Source organism: Ursus arctos, unplaced genomic scaffold (genome assembly GCF_023065955.2).
Source record: "Ursus arctos isolate Adak ecotype North America unplaced genomic scaffold, UrsArc2.0 scaffold_1, whole genome shotgun sequence".
Lineage (NCBI taxonomy): Eukaryota > Metazoa > Chordata > Mammalia > Carnivora > Ursidae > Ursus > Ursus arctos.
The window spans coordinates 50102858-50116154 of record NW_026622763.1 but is presented as its reverse complement, the minus strand read 5'-3'; the positions used below and the strand labels follow the sequence as shown (position 1 = coordinate 50116154).

Here is a 13297-nt window from a genome sequence, read left to right as displayed (position 1 = left end):
TTCTCCTCTTTTACCTTCATAGCACCTTATATTGTTTCCTGGGACTTATCCTACCTTTAAGTTTATTTATTTGTTTAATGCCTGTGATCCTCCCTCTCCCCCCATCCCCCATCCACTCTGAGCACCATGAATACTGCAACCTTGTCTATTTTGCTTACTCTTACAACTCTAGCAGGGAGCACAACAGTAGCATACAACAAGCATTCAGTAGATAATTACTGAAAATACATGAATGGACCATGATCCTGAGGAAGTCTGGTGTCCCACAATAATAATAAAAAGCATGGTTAGCCCTCTAATAACATGTACCACACAAGGCACTTTTTAAAGTACTTTTATATAAATGAACTCATTAATCTTCACAGCAAACCCATGAGGTAGGCACTATGGGCATCCCCATTTCACAGATAAGGCACAGAGAGGTTAAGTGACATAACCAAGGACAGTAAATGTCAGAGCCAGCATTTGAATCCAGAGAATTCCATATCATTGATCACTATTGCTGGACTGCTCTTCTTAAAACAAAATCATTTTTTTCCTTTCTCAATCTAGGGAAAAAATTAGTATGTGGAATATTATCAGTGATAAATTCAATTTAACGGTATCTAATGATTTTCTTAAAAGATTTATTTATTTATTTGAAAGAGAGAGTGGGGGAGGGGCAGAGGGAGAGAGAGAGAGAGAGAGAGAGAGAGAGAGAGAGAGAGAGAGAATCTCAAGCAGACTCCATGCCAAGTGTGGAGCCCAAGTGGGGCTCAATCTCACGACCCTGAGATCATGACCTGAGCTAGACACTCAACCAACTACGCCACCCAGGTGCCCCAGTACCTAATGATTTAAATGTTCACAATGTTGTTAAATTTTAGCTGGTATAACCAACTCAAAAGAAATGGGCATGCTAATCCCAAAGTACTCCCACCCCAACCCTTTGTACTTGGCCTGAAAACATCTTTTAGGTTAAAAATTACCACTTCTCCTTTGCTTAAATAATTCCTTATTCTTGGGCAGTCTGGGGGTGGGGGTGGGGGGCATGTATGCTAAGAGGAAGGGTGAAATGGAGCCACTAAGATTACCAAAGCCTCCTGGTCTATCTTGCAGAGCAAAAACAGAGTGATAAAATAATGCACCTACACTGCCTGTTTTATAACTCTGGATTTTTCAAGGAGATATTCAGAGATTCTTGCCCCCATCACAGCTCCAGTTGGTGTGAACATCATTTCCAGATATTTTCCAAAGCGGCTGGAATTGTCATTGATGGCAGTGCATGCATTTCCAAAGGCTTCCACCAGGGAGTTGACTTGCAGAATTTTCTCTCTCAAGGTCTGATTATTGGCCTGTGCCAAATAGACAACAGTCAAGAGGAGCTTCTAGAAATATTATCTTAGCAAAATTTCCAGGCACCCCTCCCTACCCCCCCAAATTTCACATTATCCTTTTGGGAAGAATTTCGCTTGGGGAAATTAGCATCAACCACCAGCACTGTTTTCTCAGACAAGCAACTCCCCAGGCGCACAGGCGTCAGATGAGGCTAGATTAGGTTATCAATTTTTACATCCAGCCACACTTCACTTAAAATCCTTGACAGATAAAATGCCTAAACAGTTTAAAAAGAGTTTTAAATAGAGAGATCCCATAACTTTTCTCAGTCATCCATTATAATATTCAATAAACCTCATCTATAGAAAATACTCCTTAAATTCTATCTTAGTCTCATAATAATCTAATCCTGAGTCTAAGTAACTGCGAGACCATTTTTTAAGTCATTCCTTCAACGTCCATTTCACTAAACTAAAAATTTCCATTTCCTTCAACTTTTGCTAAAAGATTTCTATTTTCCAATCCTTTAATCGCCTTAGTGGCTCTTCCTGCTCCTGTTCCTAGTGTTTAACCACTTTTACTACTTAATGGCTAAATGTTTCTATTACAATGAAAACATAAAAAATTAATTGCTGATAATCTAGTAAATTCGTGCTGGCATTATTTTCCTCACTACGTGAAAGAGGGATAGCATGCTGACATCTTAAGTAGTCTCGCCATCAGGAAGTAAACATAACAAAGATGAAACGTTTTTATGTAACTACTAATAAAAACCAGTATTTCCATCTTTTATAAGATATGCAGTTACACTGGCAAGGATTTTAGTTACAACACATAAAACAGGTGGTCAATACCTTTCCCAAGAAAGTCAAATGCTGAACAATCAGGTGGGCACTTTCCGTCTTCCCAGAGCCACTTTCTCCACTGATGACAATGCACTGACACAGAAAATGGAGTGAGAGTGAAGAACTCATAGCACAGTAAACAATTTGTACGTTCAGGGATGGTTTCCATATAATATCCACCCCTGTACACCTTCATTTTTTCACTGAATAATTTATCTTGGGAATCTTTCCATTTCTGTACACTGAGAGCTTCTTCAACCTTTCCACTGCTGCTTGGTCCATTGTACAGATGTACCATAGTTGATTTAACCAGCCTCGTATTGATGCATACATAAGGAGTATACTGCAGGGAACAACACTATATGTAGGGCATTATATTTCATGCAGGTTCTTCTTATAGAATAAATTCCTAGAAATGGGTTGTTGAACTAAAAATAAATACATTTGTAAATTGGATAGACAGTACCAAATTGTTTTCCTAAGGACTGGACCAATTCATGAAAGTGCCTGTTCTCCTACAGCCTCACTAATAGGGTATGTTGGATTTTTGCCAATTGGAAATGTAAGAGAATGGTCTCCCAGTATAGTTTTAATTTGCATTTCTTTTATTATGAGTGAGGTTGAGATCTTTTCATATGTTTAAAATTATTCATATTTTCTTTTTTGTGACCAGCCCATATCCTTTGCCTGTTTTGGGGGGGGGGGGTTGTGGGTTTTGTGTTTTGTTTTTGTTTTTTTTGTAATACTGGTCTTATTATCATTCATTCCTAGAATCTCTTCATGTATCAAGAAGATTAGTGGATGTGGTATAATAAAAAACATGTATTTGGTTTTTGTCTCTGGGTCCTGGCACAGACCTCCTTAGATCCTTGGACCTCCCTGAATAGGGGCGATACGACCATCTTTTGTTATTCACAAAAAAGTCCCTTTCAACCAAACCTAACTGCTAACCAGGTGGCTCAAAATAGGGCCCAAAATAGCTTCCCAATGGGTGCTGGTCAGCAGAAAGACCAAATAAATGATGAGAGAGTGGAAATTTTCAGCCCATCATCCCAACTTCTAGGGAGGAGAGAGGGACCAGAGATTGACTGAGTCATAAAAACTCTTAAACAAAAGATTCAGAGAGCTTCTGGTATGAACACTTTGAGATGCTGGGAGGGCACATGCCCAAAGAAGGCATGGAAGCTTTGCACCACCCCTATCCCCTATATCTTGCCCTGGGTAATCTGTTTGGCTGTTCCTGAGTTGTATCCTTTATACTAAGTCAATAAATTTAAGTGTTTCCCTGAGCTCTGTGCGTTGTTCTAGTGATCTGTCAGACTTGAGGGTGATTGTGGAAACCCCTGAATTTGTAGGTTGGTCATAAGTGTGGGTAGCCTGGGCACCCCTGCTGTGGCTGGCATCTGAGATGGGGGCAGTCTCTGGGGCTGAGCCCTGACCATGTAGGGTCTGTACTAACTCTGGGAAGTGAGTGTCAGAACCTGCATGAATGGAACTCAACCACTGGACATCCAATTGCTGTTGGAGAATTGAAGAATTGGTTGGTGTTGGAAAAGACACAATCTTCAGTGTCAGAAAAAACACAGTGGGGCAACTTCTCAACTTGAGAAATATATGTATCTCTCTCCACTGACTTCCTCTCTATGAATAATCTATGGACATTTCACGAGTCTCTGGGAAAGATAAGAATTTAAAGAAGCCAAGTTTCTAACCTATAGTGAATCCATGTACTTTATTTTGTAACTTGCACTATTATAGTTTCATCTATTCCTTAACAAACCCAAAGCTGGGACTTCACAGGTCTCAGGAAATTTACACACAGTAACTCTCTCATAAAATTGTCTTACCAATTTTATTACTTATATTTCAAACAGACTAAAGACACAAAAGAAAATATACAGATTGAAAGTAAAGGAAGGGTCAAGGTTGGATATGTCACCACCTGGAGTTGAAGGTCCAGAAAGGAAGCTGTCTGGGTGAGCTTTGTGTTTAACTACCATTGAGTTTAAAATCTGTTCAGTCTTTACCAAATCCACCACAATTTATCAGCAGCTAAATGGTGTGGGGCTTGATCACTGTCAACCTGTGTGCGGTATTTAACACAAGAAGGACCGAACCATGAAAATTCTGAGACCTTAATAGGAAGGAATTTCATTTACGTCATTCTACATTGTTTTTATTACAGTTGTTGTCATGTAATCAGGTTTATGTTGGCTCTATGTTCTCATATTCATAATAGAGACACTCTTATTACATTTTATCAGGGAAAATGAGTGCTCTTGATGTGAATGTTTTACGTTACCCAAAAGAATGTTCATGTTCTCTGGCTGCTCTAACTTTATCACTGTTCCTGTTTCACTGAGCTACTATTTCACTTTCTATTTCCTTGAATCAGTACCAGCAACCAGAATGGAGTGTTCAGGAAGACATATGAGCTGCAGAGGAAGACAGTACACATCCTACTGTGTGACTTGGCAGGGAAGGAAGGAGAGTTCTTACCTGGTCTTTGCTGAAAGTAACCATACATTGGTAAGCAGCATCTGCTGATGCAAATATGTGGGGGGGATTTGAGGCACGTTTTACCCCATGATAAAGTCTGGAAAACTGAAGAAAAAAATAATTAATTTAAAGAAAACTTCTAATGCTCCGGTACCTCCTGCCCATGAAAGGCTTTGTCACTTGTTAGGAGAATTGTAGTATCAGGAAAGCTATAGAGCCACAGACTCTGGAGTCTGCAGGCCTAGGTTCAAATCCCAGTTCTTCACTTTACTAGTTTCATGAGCTTTTGCAAGGGAGTTAACTTCTCCATGCTAAGTCTCCTCATCTGCCAAACAGCTTTAATAATCGTGCCTGCTTCACAAGATTATGAGGAGTGAGATAAGCCAGTGCCCGGCATATAGCAAGCACTAAATGAATGTTAGTTATTACTGTTATATCTTGCTCTAAAAAGTTACCCCCGAAGTAGAAGAATTCTATCTGTGTTGTATTATTACCTGGAGGTCGGGGTATATACTGTTAAAGCAGCAGAAGTTTATTCTCACTTTTCCCTTCTTTTCATTTTCCCTTGTGGTTTTTAATTTCCTATTAAGGAGCAACATGCTCTTACAGCAACCCTTACCTGTGGAGAGTATATGCTTAGATTCTGGAAGGGGTTTAAGGCAATTAAGATGTCTCCAACATATGTGTAAATCAGCAAGTCCACATAACGCTTTTGCAACTGACGGATAATTGTATCCTAAGAAGAGGATAGATAGTACTGAGAGTGAACATTATTTCCAACCAAGAAAAAACTCTAAAAATAACAACAAATTTAGTCTCACAAGAATGTTTTTGTTCTAAAAGAAGAAAGTAGTCGATTTAAATCATACAGTGACACTAAGGGTCCTCAATGCAGATATTTGCCTTGGAAGAAGAAAAAAAAAAAAAAGGAATATGCTGAAAGAACAAGGCCCACTTAGGACTTGCTAAAGGACACTGCGATAACCAACAAAGGTTTTATCTGATATTATGAAAAACTTGTCTTATCCAATCAAAATGCTCTACTTAGAATTTGATTTAATAGGCTGTTCCTATTGATAAAGTATAGAAAAAACAGTAACTTCATTTCTCAAAGCGTTGCACTTAAAATTTATGTGGTGGGAATATGGAATTGAACACTTCTATTTACACTTTAGTGACTCATGCATTGTAGTTAAAGGTCTCTAGAGTTAGAATCAGCAAAAGCAGTTCCAGTGCAATTAACAGCTCTATTAAACATGCATACTTTAAATGGGGATTACCACAGTTTTTAAATTTAGAACCAAGTTGTATTATCCTTCACCATTTCCCTAAATAAAACTACTCTTTATGAAGAACAAATAACTATCTTAAGAGTTAAACTGCACTTTCTCCAAAACAGAAAATAATTTCTGGTGATGTAATAAATCATTTAGGCTTACAATATAAAGGGTTTTATTGGAAAAAATCCAAATCTTTTCATCTTCATCATTTAGGACATTTGGGGGATTTTAAATGAACGCAACACGGGATCGTAGTCACAGCAACCAAATGCTCCCTGAGCTTCACCCCAAGGCTATACAAACAATTAAATTTTCAAGTGACCTTAGGAGAACATGGTCTACAAGAAAAAGGTCAGACCATTCACATGAAACAAATGTCATCGGTGAGAATTGCCTGCTAAATATTTAGTACCTCATCCAGAACCTCTAAATTGACCAAATCATCCTCAAGGCAGTATTTTTCAGCATCTTCCACATGATAGGGTCTTCTGGTATGCATTCTTTCATGCCTAGAAATTTATCCAGAAAACATCAGCGTTAATGCAGTAAAAAGTGTAGCAGAACGCAGACAACGAGAGGGGCGCCTGGGTGGCACAGCGGTTAAGCGTCTGCCTTCGGCTCAGGGCGTGATCCCGGAGTTCTGGGATCGAGCCCCACGTCAGGCTCTTCCGCTATGAGCCTGCTTCTTCCTCTTCCACTCCCCCTGCTTGTGTTCCCTCTCTCGCTGGCTGTCTCTCTCTTTGTCGAATAAATAAAATCTTAAAAAAAAAAAAAAAGAACGCAGACAATGAGAATGTTTCATTCACAATCTTCCCCCATGATATGTTCAGAGACTTCAGAGATGGGGACAGGAAGAGCAAGTGCAGTCCAGGTCCCCAAGCCATAGGGCCCTCTCCCTGTTGCTGTAGAGCTATCCGGGGTAAGGTGAGCTCCAGACCTCAAGCCTCCCTTCTACCACAGTGAGGAATATTGCCAAATGGGCCCATCTAATACTTATGTTTGCTCTTCTTAAATGCCAACCACAGCTTTTTCAGAAAGAAATATCTCATTTTCTTTCTGCTCATTGTCAGGTATATACTTCTCACACAGGTACTGCCCTTGAGATCCCTTCTAGCTATCCAACAGCATCAACCTCAAATTTTTGAAAAACATTTAAAACTGAAAGAATAATTGAGCAAATATCAACGAATCAAAAATGTTAATATTTTACCTGATTTATTTGAAATCCCTTTGTTACCCATGTTTCATCCCACTCCCCTTTCCTGAATGACTACTATTTGGTGGGTATCCTTCCAGTCTATTTTAAATTTGGTCACACATGTGAGCAATATACATATTCTATATGTTAATTATAAAAATGATATATTGTTTCATTCTGCAAAATTTTTTTCCACTCAACATTATGATTTTTTAAATTATACATGTACATACACATACCTATACATATTTCGATCACTTTAATCGCTGGATAATATTATATCATATGAATATATACCAATTTATTTACTCAGTCCTATGATCATCAACATTTAGATGGATTCCAATTTTTGCTATTAGAAACAAAGGCAGCATCAAGTATCTTTATATGTATCCACTTGCCTAAATATGTGAGATTTTTCTCTTAGGGGGCATTATTCTACAGGCATTTCAAAAACTTGGTTGGCAAAGATGACAAAAACAAAAACTTGGTTGGCAAACGATACCAATCCCCTTTGGCATACCAAAATATAGTTCTTTAAGGTGTAAAATTAGTTCAAGTCAAAGTAGGCCTTCCGTAATTCCTTCATAAAGGTATTCAATGTGGTATAGGGGGAAAGCAGCAGCTTAGAAGTTAAAAGCTCTGGGTCCTCATTTCAGGGTTCTGAGGAATGTGTTGTGGGCCACTGAGCAATTCCCTTAACAGCCTGCATCAGTTTTCTTCATCTATAAACAGAATCTCTCATGACTATCTATCTCACAGGGGGCTGTGAAAGCAATATAGTCATGGATATAAAAATGCAAGAGTTGAAAAAATTTACCAAGTATTGTCGAAATTTGGAATCAACAATTTGCGCAACTCTACATATTACTTAGAATACCAATAACTAAACAAAATCACATGTCAGATCCCTTCCAGGTACTGTCAGTTCAGAAGCACCACTGCATGGTCCTTCACTGTCACCTGTTAGGCTCACCATCATCATAGCTCCACAGGATACCATTTTATTTTGCCAGGCCCCAGAAGCCAGCTTTACTGAACATTTTGCTGTACATACCAGGTAGGCGTCACCCTGTTGCACACTCTGCCCCCTGCTACATGCATTTCACAGAAGTAGGGAAAAAGGGAAAAAGCAAATTCAACAGCTCTACATATTGAATCTTGACTTTATAATATGATGGAAATGGGCAAAGAAAACAATGACTTTTTTTCTTTTCCTGCCTATTAAATTTTACTTCCCAATTCCCATCATTGACAGATTTGAAGAATGGGTATCTGAAGTGTGGTGTTAGTCATTTCCAGCACTAGATCCAGTTTTGCTGCTAATTCATACAGAGATCCAACATAGAGAAGTTTAATTTTACTTAATAAAATCAAATTTATAACCTAAGCATTTTAAAAATTATTAAACAGAAGGGTTTATTCATCTGTGTCCGAACATATTAGTGATGTCAAAGAGAAATCAGATTGAATTGAAATACAAATTTTTACCAAAACTCAGAGCTGCTGCCTGTTTCTAGCTAGCCACTTTGCTAAATAGAATAGCAGGAGGGTGTGTATTTCTGGCCAAATCTTCTTCATGTAAAACCTAAGCATTCTTTCCCTTGAAGCTCATTATGAAATGAAATATCACAATACATTTTTTAGAAAATAATTAAATTCTCATCATATTAAATCATATTAAATTAAATAAATAGCTAATTTATCCCCTTCCTAAATCCCTACCTTGCAATTGTATGATATAGGCTATGTTAGAGTTTATTCTATACATCTTCAACAAAGAAAATGAGGAATTAAAAAATCATCCACAGACCTGGTTCCAGTCAAGATCGAGTAAGCACTCTCTACTCTGCCTCCCTACTGAATGCAACTAAATACCCTAGATAGAATGCATGGGATTTCAAGAAGTAAACATAACAGGAAGACTAGAGAAATCAGAATTTGAAATACCACTGAATCAATGGCAAGTTTCCCATGGATTATTTTTTTGCCTCCAGTAACTGCTGACCTGAACTGAAAGACAGCTTGACCTGCAAAAAGGGACGTCAGGCTTCATGCTGTATGACATTTTTACAGCCAACCAAAAATGGAAATACTGACAAAACCTCACTTGTGATATCACAAATAAATAAACTCTAGAGAAAGCTGAGACTTTCATGGTGACATGTACAATGCAAAACCACCAGGATCAAAACTGTCAATTTTTGAACGCTGCAGCAGACTGTCTATATGCCAATACAGATTTAACCTCCAGGAATCATGTAGATGCTGTCTGCAAATCTGAGCTTGATTCTCATAAAAATCTTTCCCTTATAATATATTATAAACAACTTTGAAAAGATTTTACCTGCTGTGATTAGTCATGTATCACCTCTCCCCATGCTTGTTGGCAACCAAATTCCTTAGACTTATTTGCTTACAAAATTTGAAGCTGGCAATCTAGAAGCTGATGTTGATGCAAGGTATCTCCACTCTATCAAGACTACTTCGTTTTCTCAACCAGCAAAAAATAAAGAAAAATTAAAAAAAAAAAAAAATATATATATATATATCTGCCTTCCCCAACTAGTGTTCTGAAACTGCCATCTGCTTTATTTTCCTTTGGCTATGGGATTTGGAGAGTCTACTGAAGACAAAAAATACTTATCCCAGCTCTTACCTGTTATTAAAAAATTATTCTAGACTTTACGCATACTCATAAAAAGTATTATGTTGTCTTATATTTGTCTATTTTTAGTTGAAATTAATAAAATATAATTTGGTTTAAATTTTTTTGTTTTCTTTCATTAAATGATTTGTTGTCACTGGCAATTACCAGCTTAAATTTCCTTTAAATTCACATGCTCCATCTAGTGCCTTACTTGAGAATAGCATCTATTATCAATTTGGGGGGAAGAATTCCTTAATGTGAAAATTACAAATTTCCAACTACAAGGTTCTTGGATTGAATGTTTCAAAGCTCAGAGGAATAAATAGATAGATAAATGGATGGATTCTATTAAACCAAGAGGATAAGTTTTAATGACTCAAAACATATTTTCGAATCTCAGTGAAGTCCATAATGCTTTTTGCTAGATTCTTACCTTTTTTTTGAGGCTCTAAGTATGATGGCTGCCAAGCCTGGCTTCCTAGACAAATGGAGTTTGTGGGGTTAAAGCTCAGAAAGGAAGAAACTCAAAGCTCTGGCTTGGGCTGGTTCCTCGAGTTTGGGGTTGGTGGGGGGCAGTGGATAGTGAGTAGGATTGACCTTAGGTTTCAGGGATCAGAAAAAGGGGAAACTGGTGTCAGAATTCCTGGCTCAGGTAGGGTGGGAACAAGGGCAAGCCTGAAACACCAAGTCCAAGGGAATGGGTGGAGAGTAAGAACTAGATCTGAAGAGTGGGTGAGACAGGCAGAGGCTGAGTTCCATAAGACAAGAGTAGGCACAGATAAGGCAGAAGATGGGAGATACTTTGGAATTTCTTAGGCCCAGCCCATGAATGAGAAACAAGCTGTAGAGGGTACCAAACTGGTTCAGACACTGGGGGGATTGTTCTCTTGGAATAAATTCCTGAAGTACTGCTGCCTTCACTATAGTTTCATCTCTATGCCTGCATTATGGTTAAAATCATTTGTGTATGCGTGCTCTTTAATATCTCCTCAGTGGGCTATAGACTTCTTTGTTCAAGCTGCTGGCCCTATGAAAGATTTTGGCAAATATTATATATTTTGTCTGAAAGTAATTCCTTAATCCCTTAGCCTCTTCCTATCTGTCAACTATACCTGTGGAAGCAGTGACTTCCATGTAGGTAGGTCAAAACAGGGCTTCACATAGGTGTGGCAGGATGCATTCTTCCCTTTACCCAGCTATGATGAAGAACAAAGCAAAAGGAGGCCCTCTAAAATCATAACTCAGGATAGGAAGGGAATAAATATGTTTTAGCCTAATAATTACAGGAAATATGCTAGTGAGAGAAATTAAATGCTGCACTGAGAAGTGCCTGATGGTATTTTGGGGACAGTCATGCTGTGACCGGACCATTGTGAAGGCTACCTCCACCTTAGCTCCTCCACATTCAGGCTCAGAATCTTCCCCTTCATCTAAGAATGGAACTGAGAGGAGTGGAGAATGACTAACTCTCCCACCAGATTCCAGATACAAAAGGAGGTAAAATCTATAGAAGGTGGAGGAAAAAGGGAGAGAAAGGGAAGGAGTTAAAAAAAAAAAAAAGGTCTAGGCTCAAAGGTGGTGGTGGTCCTCCAGACTCTAAGACAAAGGCTTCTGTGGCCATGGACAGAGCTCAGGGACAAACTGACAAGTTGGACAGATCAGAAGAACCTGAAAGATCAGAGGAACTCCCTTATTACCACATTCAGGGGATTCTAGCTATATAGTGAGGAAAGTATTACTCAAAACTGGAGAAAGAGTACTACTATATTTCTTCCAAATCACTTTTACATTTCAATAAACCCTTCAATAACAGAGTTGATGAAAGAGAAACTTTTAATTGACTCTAACTATATAATCATGGACCTAGAATGAGAAAAACAATGGCAGACCATCCAGGTGTGATACCATTTTACTGAGAGTCAAATATGGATAGAGATACCACCTAGACAACTTTAACTACTACATGAGCTCTATCTTGACCTAAAACTTAAGTCTGTATCTATCCAACAAACACTACAATACATAGACTAAAAAACAGAATTGTTTGGGTAGAAATCACTATAGTATCTCCCTGTTTTTTCATCAAAGCATGGTTTGGGCCAGAATTCCAATCAATCAGCATCTTATCATCAATCATATTAAACGGAATTTGATACACTCACCTTCTCTAGGCAGCAAGAATCAGTGAAAACATAAAAAAATTAAATATTATTCAGTTTACAGACATATAGATAGACAGCAGATACTAATTATATCAGTGTGGATTTATTTTGTGTCTGTTAGGAGGACAGGAAGATCTTTAACCTATGTGTCAAGCATCTTCAGCACGTGATAAAAGTAATCATTCAGAAGTCATTCATTTACACAGGAGTCCAGGAACTCATGAGTGCATGTAATATGGTGGATGTGGATGTGTGTGCGTGTTTGCAGGTAAAAGAGGAAGTGAATGATCAAGGCTTACTGGGGGAAGGCTAGTTAAGCGGTTAAGCAGTGAGAAATCTGTTTTTAAAGGTCACTACAGGGGTGCCTGGGTGGCACAGCGGTTAAGCGTCTGCCTTCGGCTCCGGGCGTGATCCCGGCGTTATGGGATCGAGCCCCACGTCAGGCTCCTCCGCTATGAGCCTGCTTCTTCCTCTCCCACTCCCCCTGCTTGTGTTTCCTCTCTCGCTGTCTGTCTCTATCTCTGTCGAATAAATAAAAATAAAATCTTTAAAAATAAATAAATAAATAAAGGTCACTGCTGCAGGTTGAAAAGAAAATCAGAAAAGCTGAGGTCATTGTTTTAATCAGCCTCAGGCAAATTTCAAGGATAGAATAAAAACCCACTAAACAGAACAGAAAACAACCATCCATCTTAATTCTTTTACCAAATAATACTTCGACCCCTGGCATCTGAGGGTTTAACATTTGTGGTTTCAGCCAGTCCCAGGCCACCCGCAGGGGAAAGACATGCTGGATCTTGTAATTTTACTGAGGATTGCCGTTGAGCCCATGATAGGAGGTTGGAAGGCAGGAGGGAATCACAGCACAACCAACTCAGCACCTTTCCTACCTCCACTCATGTTCCAGACAGTGGTTTTGTTCTTAAACCACTAATTCTTGCCAAGCAATTAAAACAAAACAAAAAACATGTTTTCATGTCTACTTCTCTGAACTTTAATGATGACACAAGATACTAGATGATATTGATGAATTCAGGAATTTATAAAACTGGTTTGGGGGAAAAGTCCTGTTGAAGGTCAAGGAAATGGGAGCTGATGCAAAGGAAATGGCCAAATTGTTTAAAAGCATCCCTCACAATTAAGTAAAAAAATATAGCCTCCAACTATTGTTCACAGGATTTTAGTCTTTTTAACCTCCTTTGAGAGAGTAAGCCTTGGTTTCATAACTGCTCTACCATACCTGAATCAAATGCTATGGCAAAATTATAAATTACTGGAAAAACTTAAATTCCAACAGTCACACTCACACACTGTAATCAGCATTAGGAAATGGGTATCAAATTTCA

The 13297-nt window shown here is 38.5% G+C and overlaps 1 protein-coding gene across 2 annotated transcripts in view; it reads right to left on the bottom strand.

Moving 5' to 3' along the window:
* Positions 1-13297, bottom strand: part of MYO3B (myosin IIIB) — a 367772-nt gene that overhangs the window by 212760 nt on the left and 141715 nt on the right. For both annotated transcript variants that reach the window (XM_044380159.3, XM_057318508.1), the window contains exons 9-13: positions 6354-6450; positions 5281-5397; positions 4662-4766; positions 2172-2255; positions 1132-1334 (exon numbers count right to left, since the gene is read on the bottom strand). In XM_044380159.3, the coding sequence (XP_044236094.3) occupies positions 1132-1334; positions 2172-2255; positions 4662-4766; positions 5281-5397; positions 6354-6450 (606 nt within the window). The remainder of the gene's footprint in view (positions 1-1131; positions 1335-2171; positions 2256-4661; positions 4767-5280; positions 5398-6353; positions 6451-13297) is intronic.